The sequence below is a fragment of the Zalophus californianus genome, chromosome 7, assembly GCF_009762305.2.
Source record: "Zalophus californianus isolate mZalCal1 chromosome 7, mZalCal1.pri.v2, whole genome shotgun sequence".
NCBI classification, from domain to species: domain Eukaryota; kingdom Metazoa; phylum Chordata; class Mammalia; order Carnivora; family Otariidae; genus Zalophus; species Zalophus californianus.
This window is the reverse complement of record NC_045601.1, coordinates 32,627,345-32,648,926: the sequence shown is the minus strand read 5'-3', so window position 1 is coordinate 32,648,926 and position 21,582 is coordinate 32,627,345. Positions and strand designations below refer to the sequence as shown.

Genomic DNA, 21,582 nt, shown 5'->3' with positions numbered 1-21,582 from the left:
CCCTGAATGATTTTAAGTTATTATTATAATTATTGGTTTTATTGTCATCTTAATCAGGATGTTACACTTCTATTTAGGACACTTGGCCCTCGTATGATGTTATAAAGTTATTAATAAAGAGAAGTTATGTACCTAAGGACACAGAGCCAAGAAGAATCAGAGCATGATTTATTATCTGGCCTTTACAGAAAAATGTAGATTTCCCTTGATTTGGTTCACTTCTCTACTAACAACCGACATTCCTTGGGAAGGAGGAATTGTAGGCATCAGAAAGATTTCAACCTCTTTCTATCTTTAATCTACTCTTCAGTTAGGTTTTTATTTCTCTGGAAAATTTTATGTTTAAGGTTTTACTTAATAAAAAAAAATTTATGAGGAAAAAAATAATTTTTCCCCCCATGGGGAAAGTCTGTTTTTTTTTTTACTGGAGGCTCAGGTGGCACATAACGGTTCATTAAATGGCTTCAGAGGTAGGGGCTAGAGAGGAGACAAAAAACAACCTGGGGTGGGAAAGAAAAACAACCAGGAAGAGGTAAGAGCTGGCTGGTTCCTTCTCAGCCTGATTTAGGGGAGTGAGGTGGTGCCTCTGAACAATATGATGGATCCCTTCCTTCAACCCACATGGTAGCTGTGGGGGTCCTTCGAGTTGGAGTCACTCCAGTATGGTGGTGGGGGGGTCCCCACTGTTGATGGGGGCCAAGGTCCCCTTTGCCCCCCGCCAAACAGCCTAGGTCCTCTCTCTGGGACTGTGGGCTGCCTGGGTCCAGGGGTGGGGGGAGCTCCTGCCACCACCACTGGAACTAGGGGCGGTTTTGTGGGCATTGGGGCTTCTTAATTTCATACTATGCTTTGTTGCAGAAACATGTGGAATTCATTCAAAATACATGAGAGCTGTCTATCCAACCAAAACCTTCCCAAATCATTACACTATTGTCACGGTAAGTGCTTGGCCCAGGGGCAAGACTGACAGGCCATAGACAGGCAACTGGTCACCACAGACACGCTGAGGCAGGAAGTGGCTAAGCCCCATTCCACACATTTCACAAGCACGTGTGACAGTTCATGGCTTAAATCAGGCTAGGAAGTAGCATCTCTTTGCGAGACCAATCCAGTGCTCTGGGGTGTTGTATGAATGAATGTCCCAGCAATAGGCTAAATTCACCTGTGTGACAGGTCAGGATAGCTTCTTGGATGTGAGAAGTACCATTCTCCTTTGATCTTTGGATTTGCCTCCACTTATCTGAAGGTCTGCTGGGAATGGTAGGTTATGTGTAAGGACAGCCACTTTGATGTAGGAAATTTCTTTTTTTCCTAATCTTTTCATTGTATTTAACTTGACAAAGCCTTCTGTTTTAGATAAACTCATGCTGGCTAGATTCCTTTAGATAAAGCAAGTAAAGCAAGTGAATTCTCATGTGTGATAAGACATAAGTGAAACGATCAAAATGAACTCAAAAGAAAATAAAATTATTTAACATTTATAGATTTAGAACACATCTTTAAGGAGTTCTTTACCTCAGGCTTTATTACCAAAGGATATTGTGTCTTTACTACTTTGTATTTATTCTTTTATTACTATGGAACAGTAACTATAACATTTAAATTTTAACTCTTAAGTAATAATATGTAATGTATGCATACCCACTTGTGTATGTACATACATATATATATATATACACATTTATACGCACGTGTGTGTGTATACATATATATACTTGCAGATTCTCCCAAATATTCAAATTGCACAGCTCACGTATTCCCACCTGAGGTCTACCAAGGTGACACTCTGCCTTTCATGTTGTAGCTCTCATATAGTAAACAAATGTTGTTTCCACAGTCTACTGCCTATTTAGGGTCATATTTTTCACGTTTATGCTTTTTGTTGATGATTTTTAAATCGCTGTTTACAATAGCCCGCAAGTGTAGTGCCAGAGCGCTGTCTAGTGTTCCTAAAAGCAGGATGGCTGTGATGTGCCTCATAGAGCAGATATATATGTGTTAGATAAGCTTCATTCAGGCCTGAGTTATAGCTAGCGAACCAATGACATATGTTACATAAGGTATCTTTAAATGGAAACAGACAAAAGCAAGTATGTATTGATCATCAGACAAAAGTGTTGTGACTAGAGGCTTGCAAGAGCCTATCCCTGTATTTTCCCTAGCTGCAGTGGTTCAATATTCACTAATTCAGTGTTTGCAGCAACTTTATAGAACGTAATTATCACAGACAACAGGGAAATGCAAATAAAAACCACAATGAGATATCGCTTTACACCTGTCAGAATGTCTAGTATCAAAAAGACAAGAAGTAACAAGTGTCAGCGAGGCTGTGGAGGAAAAGGAAACTTCATGCACTGTTGGTAGGAATGTAAATAGGTGTAACCACTGTGGAAAAAAAATATGGAGTTTCCTCAATTAAAAATAGAAATACCATATGATCCGGAAAGAAAGAAAGAAAATGAAAGCACTAAATTGTGCTTTTATAAATGAAACCCCTATGTTTATTGCAGTATTATTTACAATAACAGCCAAGTTATAGACGCATTTAATTGTCCGTTGCAAATAGCAAGATTTCTTTTTTTACGGGTGAGTAATATTCCATTGTATATGGTATATACAGACTATCACTCATCCATAAAAAAGAATGATATCTTGCCACTTGTGACAGCACGGATGGACCTAGAGGGTATTATGCTAAGTGACATAAGTCAGACAGAGAAAGACAAATACCGTATGATTTCACTTATATGTGGAATCTAAAAACTAAAACAAATGAACAAACTAACAAGCAAAAACCAAAATAACAGAAACAAAATCATAAATATAGAGAACCAACTGGTGGTTGCCAGAGGGGAGGGAGTTGGGGGGATCAATGAAATAAGTGAAGGGGATTGAGATACAAACTTCCAGTTATAAAATAAATGAGTCACAAGGATGAAGAGTACAACATAAGCAGTGTAGTCAACAATAAGGTCATAATGTTGTGTGATGACAGATGGCAACTACACTTACCATGGTGAACATAGAATTGTCAAATCACTGTTGTAAACCTGAAACTGCTATGACATTGTATGTCAACTATACTTCAATAAAAAAAGAATTGACTATATATGCATGTAACCATAAATGTACATACACTGTGTATATAACACACATATAACATACGTATATATCAATTATACATAAGAGCTATTCATTTACCATATACATGTATGTGTGTCCATATAGAAATGCTCTGAAGTAATGACTCTAAAATCTACCTAAAAGTAGTTACAAATGCATGGGATATCATAGGCATTCAGTGAAATGTATAGAATAAATAAATATGTGTGATCAGATTGAAGGAATGATTGGATTGACTGTTGGGTGGAAGGGAAGATGGTTAGGGACCAGGCCGACTCCCTTCTAAAGTGCTGATAACACACTTTAACTCCTTTACCCAAGATATTTGATATTTAAAAGCTTCCAAGTAGTACATTTCTTGCTATTTTTGCCAACATAACTGGTGGCTGACCATTATTTACAGTATCGGAAACTTTAGTTAACAGTAATTAATCACATAAGAGTTCCATTAACACCATCAGCACAAGCCATCTGCCTAATTTCATTCATTTGCTGCTCTAGACCATGAAGGAGCCGGAATACCTGCACATGTATATAAATACCTATACTTACACCTACCCCTGTACCTACACTTACACCTATACCTATGTATATACATACACACATGTATACATTTGGTATTTGGGTTCAGACCCAGGGGTTTTATTTTGAAAGGCATATGACATCTTTCCAAGATAGGAGTTACAGATCTTAAGCTGTTTCAATTTAAATATGTTTTATTGATCTATTTTATTCTAAATCTTTTTGAAATTATCATTTTAGGGATTATATCCAGAATCCCATGGCATCATTGACAATAGTATGTATGATGTAAACCTCAACAAGAATTTTTCACTTTCATCAAAGGAGAAAAATAATCCCGCTTGGTGGCAAGGGCAACCAGTATGTAACATTCTGCATGTGACACCAAAATTATCTCCATTTTCCGGTGTGATAGTGGATCACTCTCCTCTCTCTCCTTTTACATTATCTTTCTAATGTCTCAGGGTGGAAGGTGGTGGGAAGGTGTTTCACCACTTATAATTTAACTCTTCTAAGTACTTAATGATTGCTCACCTAACTTGCCTTCTGTTAAAACTAGGATGTAGTATTCTAAACATATCAATGTAGAAACTTCTCAGAAGGATTTTCTGTTGATTTTTTTCCTCTCATTCTGTTTTATGATTCTTTAACAGGGAAAGAGGTACTATACAATTTTACCAATTTGAAAAAAAATGATCTTTCTTACTACCTTACTATGTTTTTGATTTTCGAGGTAGATCCTGGGTAATTAAATTTTGCAACTGTTAATATTGTTAACTGTTGATATTGTTTAGTTTCTAAAAAATGTCACCATTCCTACCAGTTCTACCCAAACTAATTCTTCTCTTGACTTCCACTTATCTTAAATTTTCTCTTCTTACAGATCTGGCTGACAGCAATGTATCAAGGTTTAAAAGCTGGTAGCTTCTTTTGGCCTGGATCAGACGTGGCTATCAATGGCTCCTATCCTTCCAAATATATGAACTACAACAGGTAGTGAAGCGCTTGCAGAGATGATCCCCCCTACGCAGGCATGATTGGGATGTTTTTGGTCTTAATCTTGATAGTAATTCTATTTTTCCAGTGGTTTGGGTAAAAAATCTTGAAGTCATCGTGGATTCCTCTGTCTTACAACCCTCATCTGGTCGGTCGGTAAATGCTTGTGGCTCTAATTCAAAATATATGCAGTCTGAGAACTTTCTGTTATGTCCAGCATTACTCTTGTGGTTGGAGCTACCATCATCTTTTGCCTATATTACTGCACTTGCCTCTTGACACATCTCCTGCTTCTATTCTTGTCTCCTATCATCTATTCTTAATCTACCAACCAGAATGGTAACTTAAAAAAACAAGTCCACTTACGACACTTCTTTGCACCAAAAACTTCGATGGCTCCCTGTCCCATTCACAGTAGGGCCATATTGGTATGCCCTAATCACCCCACTGTGTCTCAGACCTCCTCTCCCACTACGGAACCAGGTTCTGACCTTCTCGGTGGGCCTTAACACACCTGGCTTGCTCTACTTAGGGCCTTTGTGCAGGTTGTTCCCTCTACCTGAGATTACTCACCCCATGTATCTGCACAGCCCACTCCCTCACCCCCTTCAGGCTGTTGCTCAAAAATTACTTTCCTGATATCATCATAGCCTGATCAAGCTAAGATTTCAAATTCCCCACCCTAGTTTTGCAGTGCCCTTACTGTGCTCTTCTTTTCTCCATAGCATTTGTCACCTGGTGATACACTATATAATTTATTTATGTATCAGATCTATTGTTTATTATTTGTCTTCATGGAATGTCATCTCTAGAAAGGAAAGCATCTTTGGTTTGCCCACTGATAAATTTTGTTTAAAATGAACTAATAGTGTGTGGCAATAGATGCTCAATATAACATAGATGTATGAATGAATGAAGTAAATAAAAAAATCAAATGAATGGATAATAATTAATGGTCTTTTACTTCAGTTGAGGGAAAAATTGAAGGAGGGAATGATAAGAAGGAAAGAAAAAATATATATTTAATTTATATTGAGACAAATGTATCTGTATATAAGTATTGAAAACAAAAATCCCTTTACGTAGTATTGAATCCCCTTCAGTATTCTGATCACATGTGAACACAAAATGTAGATCTAAAAAGATCAACCTGTCTTCCTGAGTAGGAATATAATGGAATTATTTTTGATTTGATTAATTTTTGAAAATTATTTTTTCCCTTCTTTTCAGAAGTATCCCATATGAAGAAAGGATCTTTACATTGTTAAAATGGCTGGACCTGCCCAAAGCTGACAGGTATTATCTAGTATCAGAAAAGTGTTGGCACCCTGGGATATTTGTGGGTATAAAATAAAACTGACCATTTCTGAAAGAAAACTGGCATTTATTTATTTTTTTTTAAGAAATTTTCAAGAATTATTTTCTCTTGAGAATGTGATGGGCACTGTGGGGCAATAGAGATAGAGCCAGTCCCAGAGAGTAGAGGCAAGTATCACAGAACCAGGGACAGACTAGAGGCAGAATGGAGAGTCGATCTGAAACTTTGTTATGAGTACGGACTCATGGAGCCTGAGGTGCTGGAGTAAGGCCCTGGCAACCACGTGGAGTCAGAGCATCCCAAGAGAGCAACAGGTCAACAGAAACCAGACATTTAAAGAAAGAACGAGAATGGCAGAGCAAAAAGTGGGCCCAAAGTCAGAGACTGGGAAGTATAAAGGACTGGGCACAGCAAAAGAGGACTCAGCAGCAAGAGCAAGGCAGATTTTCCTAAGTGAGTCAGAGCCACGCTCACACCCAGGAAGGTCTCGCTTCCTGTTAGGAGGACCTCCGCACTGGGGCCAAGACGAACCACTGGGCCTGGATGAAGAGGAGCAGGCCAGAGAAAAAGAAGGAAACTGCCACCAAGTTCTAAACCAATACATTTCCCAAATCCAACCTGCACGTTTATTTCAAGTTGATAATGTCTTTGTCTGTTTCCATTTTACTCCTAGACCTGCTTTTTATACCCTCTATGTGGAAGAGCCTGATTCTGCTGGACATAATAGCGGGCCGGTCAGTGCTCAAGTAAGTTTGTTTATTTGAACAAAATGTAAAATGATCTAGCCCTAACCCACAACATAAAATATTCTTGAGTTCCCACTAAATAAAACGCATTTGATATAAACATTAAGACATTAAAACAGTGAACAGTCTAAAAGAATAGCTACCTTATTAAACCATAAAAAAATTAAAGTCTAGGGTGCCTGGGTGGCTCAGTTGGTTAAGCGACTGCCTTCGGCTCAGGTCATGATCCTGGAGTCCCGGGATCGAGTCCCGCATCGGGCTCCCTGCTCGGTGGGGAGTCTGCTTCTCCCTCTGACCCTCTTCCCTCTTGTGCTCTCTATCTCTCATTCTCTCTCTCAAATAAATAAATAAAGTCTTTAAAAAAAATTAAAAGTCTAAAAAATGACACCTGCTTTATTAACTACATCTTGATTCGTTTGGTAGACATTTGCTGAGGACTTAGATGCAGCAGTGTGAAGCAGCAAGGCTAGATACTGCATGCCAGTTCAACACGTTAATGTAGCTCATTCCAAGCTAAGTCTCCTGCAAATCGGTGGTGGACTACCCAGCTTCTATTCATGCCCTGGGTTCCATTCATAAGATCCTTATAATTGGACTTAATATGCTAGTGCCTCAGGCAGAGTTCTTCCTCTCCTCCTGGGCCTCTATTATCACTGAAGTCGACTTTTAAATATTAGTTTTGTCATTATCTAAACCATTATGTTATATTTTACTACAGAAATATATAACTTAAATATTACTTAAAAAAAAGAATAAAGTCATCTGTCTTCTGAAGTCCACCAAAACGTCTATTGTCCTGGACATAATGTAAAGCTGTGAAGGCCTCCATGAGTATGGCATTTTCCTGCCTCATGGAAACTTACTTAACAGTTGTCCTCCGTTGGAATACAAGTATATTTATTCTAGCGCCCTGACTTGTGGTTTATCAGCAACATCCTTCTTACTTTTTTCCCATTAAACCAAAATGATTCGTTATACAAGGCCCTGCTCAAGTCCTACCACTTTTAACCCTTTCGTCCTTCACATTCCAACACCTCTTTTGACTATATCCCAGAATTTAACATCTAATCAGGCTATTTTAAGGGTAAATGGCATAGTAACTATCTGAAGTATGTTCAACACTTCTTTTCTGTTTTAATTTTTTTTTTTGAGAGAGAGAGAGAGAGAGCAAATCAGGGAGTAAGCAGAGGGAGAGGGACAGAGAGAATCTCAAGCAGACTCCCAGTTGAGCACGGAGCCTGACACAGGGCTAGATTTCATGACCCTGAGATCATGACCTGAGCCACAATCGAGAGTTGAATGTTCAAACAACTGAACCACCCAGGCACCTCTCTATTTTTAAATTCTTATCCATAATTGATATAATTAATTGCTTGAGAAGGGGACACTATAATCTGCATTTGCCCGACCCCTACTGCCGACTTAATATTAGGCACCATATCTTTTTATTCTACTCAATGCTCTAGTTTGGCCCCCAAATAAATTTTAAGTATAATTTTGAAAGGTGCTGCAAAGGAAAAGATCAGGTGCCCTGAGACGTGGTTGAGGAGGTCCTAACCTAGTCTACGGTGGAGTGGGGACTGGGGCTGGTTAGAAAGTTCTCTGAATAATAAAAAAGGAAAAGTTCACAAATGACCTGGTTGAGAGAGGAGCTGAGCACATAGAAGAATGCACAGAATGGACAAATGAGCAGACAGGCAAATGGACCGATGGTTAGGCGAATGGACCGCATGATAATAGTTAAGAATTACAATAGCATTTAACTCTTCTTGTGTGCTCCTCTATGCCAGGCACTGTTGGAATGGCTGTGTAGGGACTATCTCCCACCCATGTCCGGAGCACAGTGGCCCAGAGGTGAGGGCTAAGAGGAAGCCTAGAGAAGGAGGCAGGCACCAAATCATGCAGGTCCTTGTTGGTCATGTAATGTGTAATGGAAGCACTGAGGCACTTTAATCGGGGAAGTGACATGATCAGATGTGCATGTATTTAAGGATCAGTTTTACTGTGTGAGAGGAATGGGTTAGAGGGAATGGGGAAAGGTAAGGGGAGATGAGTTAGTTTTTACAACATTCCTGAAAAGAGATCATTGTGTCTTGGATTAGGGTAGTGGCAACCATCATGGAAGGAAAGAGATGCATTTGAGATCGATTTGGGAGATAGACTTGGCATGGCTTGGTAGCAGTTGGGTGATGGGGTGGGGGATCAAGGACAATTGTCAGGTTTCTATCATGAGCTGCTACAGGTGTTTCCATTTACATCAGTGAGGTGACTGAAGGGGCTTAATTTTGGAGGAGAAGATCATGGTGTGCTTAAGGTGCTTGTGATGTCTGAGTAAGGCAATTGAACATGGATTTAAAGCTCAGGAGATGAAGACTGGGCAGCTTGGCAGCCTGTAGATGGTGCATGGAAGTGAAGAGGTCCTAGGGAGAGAGGGAAGAGTGAAAATAGAAGGATGAAGACGACACCCCATTTAAAACTTTAGGAGGCAAAACAGATGGAGAAACTGGACGCCTTTATGGCTTTATTACTGTTATTGGTATTTTTAATCACATACTTTAATTCAGAGTTAATATGATATAATTTGAAAACAAAAAGTCTATTTTAATTTGTTTGCTCACTCACACTGTTGAAAGCTTAGTAACCTCTAGATGTTTCAGTCATCAATACCCTCTTGCTCTTGCTCTGCTATCCCTTTAAAGTCTACTTTGAACAGTTTCTGGTGGACCTAATATTCTGCTAGGCATTCTTGGGGGTGAAGAAAATGAGGCCGTTACCCAGAAACCATGTGGAAGGGGTAAATAAAAGGAATAATGAGTTAATGTATAACGAGTTTTTATTTTAAGAAACTTAAAAATGTGATAGCTTAAACAATGTTTAAAAGGAAAGCAGATTGTGGCCTGGTATAGCTGGAGAGGGCTTTATGAAATGGGGATGTAGAAGGTGGTAGGAGAGAGATTTAAAGTCTGGTGAGACCAGCAACTTCTTGATACCAAATTTGTTCCAATAATTCTCTAATATTGAAGTTGAATTAGGCATAGAATGTCCTGACTGGTCCTGAGTGACTTTAAATAATGGTCTAATACTTGAACAAGATTCAGCTGTTAATTCATTATTGAAAAACAAATTATTACATCTTAGACGGAATGAAAAGTTGAAAAGAAAAATTCAATTTGGAAAAGAAACCTGAAATTAAGTACAGAGCAACTTAAATTGTTGATAATGCTCATGTACATGGTGTAATGATTCTAGAGCGCTGAGGGCCTCCACTTTCGGGGAAGCACGTGGAAGCAGAATACACGGGAAGGATGTTGTACCTATTGAAAAGCTAATTATGTTAATGCTGCATAGAGTTTCCTACTAGCATCATCCTCTACAACCTTGAATTTCGTTTTACAAAAAGGAACTTCTGGATCCAGAAAACAGTTGTTTATTGAGGGTCTAGCCATTTAACGCATTGTGTCAGAATTGATTTTGCTGTTTCCACAATATCCACTCTGAAAGTGAATAATCACGATTCCATGTGAAAGAAGCAAGGCTTTCTACCCAAACTTGGTTTGCCCCACAGCTGCAAACATTTCTATTCCTATTTATTATCTTACCATCCAAAAAACTGCTCACTTGCTGCCTGTCACAGGGATTTCTTGTTTCTTTCCTTTGTCTGGGCTAGAATAGGGGGTTGGCATCTAGTCACTTTACACTCAGTAAAATGTGCCATCCATTGAGTGGATACTTTGTGCAAGACTCTATGCTTGGGAAGCATGTGATGAGTTAGGTTGCAGGGTCCCTTCCCTGCAGGAGCTCATGCTTTCCTAGTGAGGCAGACACATGCACAGATGATTTCGAATCTGTGGAAAGTCCAGATGCCAAGGGGCTGTGAGAGGACAGAGGACAGGTGGCTCTTAGTACAGTTGGGAGGAGTGAGTAGAATGACCGTGAAAGGGGACATAATTATGCCATAACAGGTGGGAACTGTGACTCATGCTCACAAACCAGAGTGCATGGCCACCTTAAGAATAGGAGTCAGACTGGATATTTACCCCAAAGATACAAATGTAGTGATTCAAAGGGGCACCTGCACCCCAATGTTTATAGCAGCAATGTCCACAATAGTCAAACTATGGAAAGAGCCTAGATGTCCATCAACAGATGAATGGATAAAGAAGATGTGGTATATATCTATAATGGAATTTATGCAGCCATCAAAAAATGAAATCTTGGCATTTGTGACGACATGGATGGAACTAGAGGGTATTATGCTAAACGAAATAAGTCAATCAGAGAAAGAATTATCATATGATCTCACTGATACGAGGAATTTGAGAAAGAAGACAGAGGATCATAGGGGAAGGGAGGGAAAAATGAACTAAGACAAGCCAGAGAGGGAGACAAACAATGAGACTCTTAACTCAGAAAACAACCTGAGGGTTGCTGGAGTGGAGGTGGATGGGAAGGATGGGGTGGCTGGGTGATGGACATTGGGGAGGGTATGTGCTATGGTGAGCACTGTGAATTGTGTAAGACTGATGAATCACAGACCGGTACCCCTGAAACAAATAATACATTACATGTTAATAATTAAAAAAAAAAAAAAAGAATAGGAGTCAGGAGGGGCACCTGGGTGGCTCCGTGGGTTAGGCATCTGCCTTTGGCTCAGGTCATGATCCTGGGGTCCTGGAATCGAGCCTCGTATGGAGCTCCCTGCTCAGCGGGGTGTCTGCTCGTCCCTCTCCCACTGCCCCTCCCCCCTGCTCACGCTCTCTCAAGTAAATAAATAAAATCTTAAAAAGAAAGAAAGAAAGAAAAGAATGGGAGTCAGGAAAGCAACTCAAGAGTTGATGGATTTAACAGTAGATTGAGCCAGTTTGAATTCAAGTCCTGCTCTGTCCCTTATTAACTGTGGGACCATGAACATGTTACTTTACTTCTTTAAACCTCAAGTTTCCTGGTCTTCCCACCTCGAAATTCCAGATGGTGGGAAATAGCACCATCCATGCATGTTACCATGACAATTTTATGAGGTTATGTACTAAAGCTCTTGACAATAATTGGCTTGTAATAGTCTTTCTCAAAAAAGAAAGCAAGCTATCATTTTATAATAGTACTATAAGAGATTTACACATTTTTCCCAATCCATTGCTATTATATTTTCCTATTCACTGAAAAAAATAATGACCAGTTATGTCAGTTAAAATTTACTCACTTAAACCTTGTCCGTTCAATGCACTATGGTGATGAAGTGTAGAAAAATTTAAAACACAAAAGAATGTAAACAATAAAATAGAAATGAACTCCAATTCACTATTCAGAGATAACCACTATTAATACTACTAATTGATATATTTCCTTTTCGTTTTCTGTGCATGTAAGTTTACTAAGAAATACTAAACATGTTTAAACATGAGGGGTGCCTGGGGGGCTCAGTCAATTAAGTGTCTGCCTTAGGCTCAGGTCATGGTCTCAGGGCTCTGGGATGGAGCTCCACAACAGGCTCCCTGCTTAGGTATAAATCTCCATTTGTACTCTTAAGTGTTTATGAGGACAAATGCCCAGAAGTTAGCTGTTAGATTACAGGGTATGCGTCTTTTTAACTCGCTGGTTAGGCATTGTCACGTGATCTCCGGTCCGCATGTAACCACGCAGACCTCTATGGAGGTGTCCGTGGACTCCCCTCCCCAACACTGGGCATTATCATGAATGCCTTTGCAGCTGAAAACCATTGTGGAGGTTGAACATTTTTTTCAGATATTTATTGGCCAGCAGTTTATCTTCCTTTGTTGAAAACATGGTTTAATTTTTTTGTTTATAGAAAGTTAGGGAATTGGTATTTGATACATGTGGTAGCATGGATGCTGGGCTCTGATGTCCAACTTCAAAATCCAGAAGTTTCAGAGAAGGAAATGTATTCAGTTTTTACTTCCTTAGATAGTGATTTCATTAATTAAAATTTAATTCATGAAGACAGTCTTAACTCCAATTTCTTTTTCCCCCTTAGGTAATTCAAGCCTTACAGTTGGTAGATAAGGCTTTTGGAATGTTGATGGAAGGCCTAAAACAGCGGAACTTACACAACTGTGTCAATATTATCCTTTTGGCAGACCATGGTATATTTTTCTTTTTAAATCATATTTTATCGTTGATTATATCTTATCATTTCAAGGAGCATGCAAAAAGGATAAGTGATATTTTTTAAAATCTGTACTTCCAGACCTAGAAGCTCTTGAATGAGCAAGGAACAAATTTTGTGGTAGGCTGTGATGAATAGAGGACTAAAACTAAAATTTCTAGTTTATTCTAACATTCATTCTGAAAATACTTTTCTGTAAAAAGTAAGGGATATGGCTGGGTTGTTCAATCAAATATTTTTTGAGTGCCTATTCAACGTCAAGTACTTTGCTAGATGTGTGTTTGGAGGTGCATAAAGCAGATATGGGCCTCTTCCAGATGGGGTGATCCTCTCTAGATTAGTCAAGCTAAGCTCCAAAGGCTGTGAAGGAACCAGGCATGCAGGAGAGGAGGAAAAGGACTATGTCTACAGAACTTCTGTTTGTATTTTAGGACATCAAGATAAGGAGAAACAGAGTAACATTAACAATTTCTAAAATGTTTTCTTAACACATTGTCCTAGTGTTTGAAAATTAAAGGGAACCATTTTAATGTGCATTTTGTTAAAAGAAAATTATAAAACATAAAATAAGTGTATGAATAAATATGAAAATAAAAATTTAGGTGTAGTGGGAAGAATCTTTAAATAGTAAAGGTTTAACTACTGAATTTTTAAAGTGCATGCTGCTTAAACAAATTTAAATAATATACTTAAGATACAATTAGCTTTCTCCAGATGATTTTCTTCTTTGAAATTAGTTGATTTATGTTAAACAAATGACCTATTTATAATTCTTGTTTATTGTTTTCTTATAAACATGACCCTTCTCCATTGTCAGGTTTTTCAAGGTCTGCCATTTTTAGAGCGAAATCATAGGGTAAATTGTGTGAGTGCTCAGTGAAACGTGGTTTGAGATCTGTAACATAGAGTATCCCCGATTTGACATGATCAAAGACAACTGATTGTTACCATCTATATATATATATTCAGTAGATTTTTTTTTTTTAATTCAGGAATGGATCAGACTTACTGTGACAAGATAGAATATATGACTAATTATTTTCCTCAAATAAACTTCTACATGTATGAAGGGCCTGCCCCTCGTATTAGGGCTCGTAATATACCTCATGACTTTCATAGTTGTAAGTATGAAGACGCCCATGTGAAAAAAAAGGTAAAATCGAAAGTGAATAACCATACTTCCTGAATCTGAGGATGTAGAGATTGCCAAGCCCCGTCTTGTGACTTGGGAAGACCACACAGAGCAAAGGAGAAATTCTCTTCCTTGTTTAAATATAGTGAATCTATAAAGTCTGTGGTAATATTTTATTGTTGTTAGGTTAAAACATATTCTACTTATTCATATTAATATTAATAAAATATTAATTAAAACAAACATTAATATTAATAAAAATATCAATATATTCTACTGAATTGTTAGGTTAAAATATATTCTACTTATATCCATATAAGTAGATATATATAATAAATAATATATAATGAAATATATTCTACTTACATTAATAAATCCTAGTTATATTAATTAAAACATCAACTAATTAAATTAAAATATTAATAAGATTTAGTATATTTTACTTAATTGTTAGGTTAAAATATATTCTTAAATTCTAAAATAATTCTTTGCTTAAAATAATTTCTTATTTAATCTTACCAGATCACAGTCATTAATAAGTGTATATGTCAAATTCATCTGAGTTGTTCACATTTGTAATGTGATTTATTTTTTTTCCCTTTTGAAACAGTTAATTCTGAAGAAATCATTAGGAACCTCAGTGTAAGTATACAGTGTCCCAATACATATCTATAAGGTAATATAATGTCTTTAAAATCTGGTTTGGAAGAAATTTGTATTCTATATTTCTGAGCCCAAGCCACTTGTCATTTATTTTTGAAACCCTCTGTTGACATTATTTTACATGCATATCAGTTGCTTTTATCTTAGGTGTTTCCATTTGCCATCGCCACCCCTACCCAAGAGATTAGTCTGGGGGACTCCTAGTTTATTTAAGTATAGGTAGCATGCAATTACAGTAAAAAATGTTAGGATGAAATGTGAATGACCGAAGGGGAGAAAAGACAGGGAGAAGAGTGTTACTGTAACCACTGCAAGTCCGATGTAGAAATGACCATTAGAGCAATTCTTTAGAGCCTTAATCACTCCTTTTTTCTCTTATACCTTCTCTGGTATTTGAGTACACTTGGTAGGCAATCTTACTCCGTGCAGGGGAAAGGCATACAGGCAGTGTATTCATGCTGCTCAGAGGGGAACTTCAGAATTTTCAACATGTGGACTCTCTAAAACCACATATTGTTGCTCTTTTCCCCATCACCTCCCCCATGAACCGTACAACTGAAGCCCTGTTGGTGAGGAGGGGCAAATCCCTAACAATCCCGGTGGTGCAGGCGGATTGGATACCACAGGCTTTGGAAATCCATTACCTGGCATCGTAAATATAGGCTGGGCCTGGAGCCACAGAACCCCTAAGAAATGGATCATCCTTTCATAGAGTCGCCCACTAGTCCCAGGAAATATTGCATGAGGTAGTGCAATATTCTTGGTAATGCTGGTCCGAGGTCCCGTATTGAGCTTATATCGGACAAACATAACCAAACACGAACAGTGACTCCTCAGTTCAACAACGTTCTGGCTGCATGACCGACAACAGCATCAACTTTGTTCTTAGATAAAATGACCCAAGTTTTCCCGGCGTTAGGGTCTTCAGCCTAAATTCTCAAATGCAAAGTATAACCCTGTCCTTCTTCGGAAGTTGGCAGCATGCCTCCAGTGTCCTCAGGATTTACTCTGGCTACACACCAGCTAGGAGAGCGTGACTGTCATATGACCTGTGGTCCTCGAGGGCACATTCTAGTCCCTTGTTTCTTTGAGGAAGGAAGCTGCATACCCAACAGCTGCCATAGTGTACTTGCCTGGATGTTACAAAAATACTGGCTTCAGAAGGAAGTAATGATGGGGGAGCCTGGTTGACTCAATCAGTTAAGCATCTGCCTTTGTTTAGCTCAGGTCATCGTCTCTGGGTCCTGGGATCGAGTCCTGCATTGGGCTCCCTGCTCAGCAGGGAGCCTGCTTCTCCCTCTCCCCTGCCCCTGCTCATGCTCTCTTTCTCTCTCTCTCTCTCAAATAAATTAAAAAAAAAAAAGAAGTAATGATGAATTAAAAATAAAAAGAAGCCTGGTAAAGATACCAAAATAGGCAAGAAAAAAAATGGCCGAAATATCTGTGCAATAATTAATTTCTCTTCCCCTTTTCATTCTAGAACTCTCCTTGCTCTCTTGTCCAGACTTCTTTTTAAATTGTTTTTTGTTCAATTTCATGGTGTCATTTTTTCTTCTATAAATTGAGCACAAAATAGTGGTGACACAGGCTTAAAATATTTATGAGATGATTGAGACTTAAATAAGAATGAGGAAGCAGAAAAATGTAATTTTCCCATATTCTTACCTTATGGCTTTTTCTCTTGTTTCTCAAAAAGGTCGCTTCCTTACTTTTTTTTTTAGATGACTGTGAATTGCATTTTTACACAGTTTTAAAATATGCCATCAAGTTACTGCAGTAATTATTAAAGAAACAACATTTCACTCCAGTTTGTAAGAGATTCATGAATTTTTCACAAATAATGAGCCTGTCCTAGGTCTCAAAAGCTTTTGACTTGATTTGGGATTTAAGTCAATGAAGGTTGTTTCAAGGGCAAATTGAATCCATTGTAAGAGGATTTTGGTGCAATTAAACTGATTTTTTAAATTTTTACTGGTATTTAGTGTATTATATACTTTTCATATATAATTTAAATTCAAAAGTTGTATTTGCCACTTGAAATCTAGACGTACCTACTGTCTGTCAAGAAAGGAGGGGAGGTTTATGGTGGCTTAAGATACATACACAGGAATAAAAACTTAGAACGTCAAACACCAAATCATAATTTAATCATTTTGAATTGTAATTTAAATATTGTTGCAACAACAAAAACAACATAATTGGGGAATGTGACCACATTGATAATAGGTTTAATATCCTTATTTTATTAGCCAAGCTTAAATCCTTTCTTTTAAAAAAGTGCTTAATTGTCTTAAAAGATGAAATTGTTGAATTAGCTTGCATGTTTTTATAACTTATACGAAGAAAGAATTTACCTATTTTTTTAGTGCCGGAAACCTGATCAGCATTTCAAACCCTACTTGACTCCTGATTTGCCAAAACGACTACACTTTGCCAAAAATGTTAGAATTGACAAAGCTCATCTTTTGGTGGATCGGCAGTGGCTGGCTGTGAGGTTTGTGTATCTATTTACTTGTCTTGTAATACTTTTAACAACCATCTTTCAATATAAATTACCTTAATTTTACCCTACTATTATGATCATGGCATCTTTCCTGAGTAGGGGTATTTGCTTGACTTTCTATGCTACCTAGCACTTCTGCACTTGAAACCCCTGTTATTAGGGGGCCAATCTTAGCACCCTAATCCTCACAATATAGAGAAGGGAAGAAGGCTGATGCCGTTTATAGACCACTCCAGAAACTGTTAGCACCAGCACATTGCTAACCCCCACTCGGGTCTTTTCCAGATGGTAGACGGATGGGAAGATGATATCCGTTGTCTTGCAGGTTGGTAGTAAGAAATTGATTAGCTGGCTCTTTGAGATCTTTGTCATCTTTGCGGTTTTCATGAAAGAGCACCTTTATGGCTCTAAGGCCAAGCTAACCAGTTAGGTGTTAACATTTCTTTCTTTTTTTTAGTTATCATTCACATTGTTGAGCATTTGCAAATTATAATTGTGCTTAGAGAAAATAAAAACCATTCTGAATCGCTTCATCCCAAGATAACCAATTATTGGTTTCACAAAATCATATTGGTTTGTTATTGTGTGTGCTGGGTCTTGCTCCAGGCCTTTGGGATACAGACAGGATTCTTGTCCAATGACAAAGGCTGATAATAAGGCAGCACACAAATACATACACACTTTCTGGTAGTTTAATGTTTCCTGTTTTTAGATTTCATTCCAGTGTTGTTGTTGCTGTTTTTCCATGTGCAGAAGTGGTTTTAAATGGAATCAGGATCGTATTGTTTCCTGCTATGTAATGCCGGAGGATACAGAGGACAATGGGAATACAGAGTCTGAAAGATATGTTTAACAAAGAGGAGACAAAAAAAGATGAGGTAGTTGGGCTCTAATATAACTGTGTGCAGGATGAGGAACTGGGGTTTTGGCAGAACCTGTTGTATGACGTAACGGGGAAACCCAAGCAGTACATGGTTAGGCCAGAGAGTGTGCATGTTCATACATGACCACTAGATGGCGCTGGCCTCTCTTCTTGGGATTGGAGTTTCATAACCCTTCGTGAAGGTCGGTGGTTTTACTGTGTGGCTCACCATAGCATTCTCCAGAAGAATTAAAAAGACTAAGCTTTACTAATATTAAGTATATAAGGCTTTTAGTAATGTAGGCATGTATTATGTAAACAAATATATGTCCAAATGTGGGTAAATTCTCCAAATATTTACTGTTGAGACTATGACGTGGAAGAAGTTAGGAGGCCACTGGTACAAAATGAGGAAGTGCCCATCCTTCCGGTAACATGACCTATGGGTTATAGAAGGAGAGTCCAGACACCAGAATACCTCTGGGTGTTACACATTAATATCTAGTCTCAAATTATGAGCTTTGTAAATTTAATAGCTAGCAGTGAGATGTTCAAGGCTGAGAGTTCGAGACCTGCCTCCACACCTAGCTTGTGAGAACTTAAATTAATGTCTCAAGACTTCATTTTCATCATCTGTAACACCAAATTAGCCTGGTTGTATTACTCTCTTGATATTAAAGTAAACTAATTTATACCAAAGGAAATGTTGACGACAGCCCAAACCAGGGAGTCTCGTCTGATTAAGTCCTGCGTTCACTCTACCTCCAACTCTTAACACGTGAATGTCAGGCTACCTGGTTTCTACATTAAAGTATGCTGTTTTAGGGCAGCTGGGTGGCTCAGTTGGTTAAGCGACTGCCCTCGGCTCAGGTCACGATCCTGGAGTCCCAGGATCGAGTCCTGCATCGGGCTCCCTGCTCAGCAGCGAGTCTGCTGCTCCCTCTGACCCTATCCCCTCTCATGTGCTCTCTCTCATTCTCTCTCTCAAATAAATAAATAAAAATCTTTAAAAAAAATAAAGTATGCTGTTTTAGTTATAATGGTCCGATATTTGATAACTACATTAGGTCTCTTTTCCAGAATTAGAGCAAATTTCATCATTTAGTGTAATCTGTCACCACCATCATTATCCTTATTTTGCCTAAAATGTGTTGGATTTTACTAATTTGGGGAAACCCAATTATCTGAAACTACACCTGAAGTATTGTTAAAATGCCCCTTTAAAGAACATGAATAACTTTTTTTTTTTTTTTTTTAAGATTGTGTTTATTTGAGAGACAGAGCATGAGACCGGGTGGGGGGTAGAGGGAGAAGCAGACTCCCGCTGAGCAGGGAGCCCAGTGCCGGGACTCCATCCCGGGACTCCAGGATCATGACCTGAGCTGAAGGCAGTTGCTTAACCAACTGAGCCACCCAGGCGCCCAGGCGCTTTTTATGTTATGATCGGAAAGTGACGAATACTTCCCAGGCACCTTTCCTTTTTGTTTTTAAGTCATTTTATTTCTTTTAATTTTTTATTTTTTAAGACTCTATTTATTTATTTGTCAGAGAGAGAGAGAGAGAGCACAAGCAGACGGAGAAGCAGTTTCTCTGTTGAGCAAGGAACCCGATATGGGACTCTATCGAAGGACCCTGAGATCATGACCTGAGCTGAAGGCAGACGCTTAAGGATTGAGCCACCCAGGCACCTTTCTAAGAAATGGGGGTAGACACAGTCCCCACCCTAAGGATATTTGCAAAGGGAAGGAAGAAGACAATTATAATCAGGTGTAACAAATGCTGCTCCAGGATCAAGTACAAGGTACAAGGAAACAAAGAGTGATTACACAGCCCTGGTGTGGATGTCAGAGAACGTCAGAGGATGCTTCCTGGTGGGTGTGATTCCTGCTCTGGGTTTTGAAGACTCAGGATGGGATAGGCTAAATGCTGTCATGTGCAGCAGGTCTGCCCCAGGCAGTTGTGCAGAGGCACTCAGCCAAGATGAGAGGCAGTGGAAACAGAGCCCTTGCTCAGCTCACTGAGCCCTGACTGGGGAGGGGGGCGGGGTTATGTCTGCAGGTGCAAACAGACCACTTTTCTTTGCTGGAAGGCATCCATCCAAGTCTCGAGCACTGCCAGTCTGTATCTTCTCAGAGGTGCTTCTTTTCTTGAAATACTCTGCCCAGAGCAGTGGGCCACCTTTTTTTAAAGCCAGCAGCTGCTCTGGGGCAGGGAAAGGTAGAAATAGGTTTGCAGGCAGAAGGACTAGGTTCCAGCAATTTCAAGTAGTTCTGTATCGCTAGAGCACCGGGTAAATGAAGCTGCTCTCCTCCTGAAGGACCTTACCTGTCATGACTAAAACCTGTGACTTTGACTGTAAAGAAAAGAGATACACAGTCGCTAGTGCTGAATATGTGGATATGTGGATTTGCACTGCAGAGAGCTCACAGTGTTCAGTATGAGCGGGGTTGTGTGTGTGTGTGTGTGTGTGTGTGTGTGTGTGTGTGCGTGTGTGTTATGTGGGAAGATTCTGAAATTCAGAGTCAGGATAACCAATTAGGAACTTTGTTCAGGTCAGAATAAGGATCTAGCTTAGAATGTGGTAGAAGAGGAGAGCAGGGGAAAATGTGAAAGGGACTACACAGGTGCATAGGACTTGGCAGCTTCCTGGGGCTCAGGAAAGAAGTCTCGTTCATCTCCCATCTGTGTCATTACTCAGCTGTGGCAAAGAAACTGGCCCTGATTTCGACTTTATTAATTAGACATGGAGAAGATAAAAGAGAATTTGTTCCAGAAGTTTTCATAGGGTACTTGGAAGTGGAGCTAAATCATAACAGATAAAATCAACTCATCTTTTCCAAATGCTGGCTTCTATTTTTCCATATGTAATTTCCAGAGTCTAATGGTTGGAAAGCATAAATATGAGCAGTTAGAAGAGAAAATTTCTAAAATTTTCACTTGAGAAGAACAGAAAATCGTGTCTTTTCAAACACTATTTTTTATCTTTTACTTCTGAGTAAGTATTGACTTTCATATTGACTAAAGTTTCCTAATTGATTTGGGTCAGATGTTGAAAATATTAAATATTTTTCTGAAAATAGAAGGATATAGAAAGGATCAATTTTAGAAAATTTTACCAATGACTTGGTGCTAAAGACCTTTTTTCTTCTTTCATTAATGAATCCTCTAGCCTCCCACACGGAATTTAAAACTTACTCATCCCCGGATAGTTCCAATCGTGATGGAACCAAATTTCTCTGCAATAAAGATAAAAATATTTTTTAAACAACTCTTTCCTTATGCCAAAAATTTTATTGGAATTAACCAAGGTAATGGACTGGCACCTTTGGATAATTGAATTCAAACCCCTTATAAATAGGACTCCTCTTGTTTTTCCCATTCCAGTTAGTCCTTAACGTCTCCTTTCTTCCCTCTGTTAGGTTAAGTGTAGCCTGCCCTGCTCAGTGTTATGATTTATTTTTTATTCTGTGATTTATTTTTATTTAAGCTGAGTGAGAGTCATTTATGAAAGTTTTAAAGTTAATTTTTTAAGACTAGACTGAAGTCCTGCCTCCAATGTAAAAACCAATGAAAACACTGTGTGTGGGTATTTG

General features: G+C 38.7%; 1 protein-coding gene across 1 annotated transcript in view; it reads left to right on the top strand.

Moving 5' to 3' along the window:
• ENPP3 (ectonucleotide pyrophosphatase/phosphodiesterase 3) overlaps positions 1-21,582 on the top strand; it is a 65,687-nt gene that overhangs the window by 19,292 nt on the left and 24,813 nt on the right. The window contains exons 7-15 of the mRNA XM_027603383.1: positions 859-938; positions 3,886-4,005; positions 4,529-4,638; positions 5,872-5,937; positions 6,633-6,705; positions 12,698-12,806; positions 13,822-13,950; positions 14,572-14,603; positions 16,991-17,118. Of these exons, the coding sequence (XP_027459184.1) occupies positions 859-938; positions 3,886-4,005; positions 4,529-4,638; positions 5,872-5,937; positions 6,633-6,705; positions 12,698-12,806; positions 13,822-13,950; positions 14,572-14,603; positions 16,991-17,118 (847 nt within the window). The remainder of the gene's footprint in view (positions 1-858; positions 939-3,885; positions 4,006-4,528; positions 4,639-5,871; positions 5,938-6,632; positions 6,706-12,697; positions 12,807-13,821; positions 13,951-14,571; positions 14,604-16,990; positions 17,119-21,582) is intronic.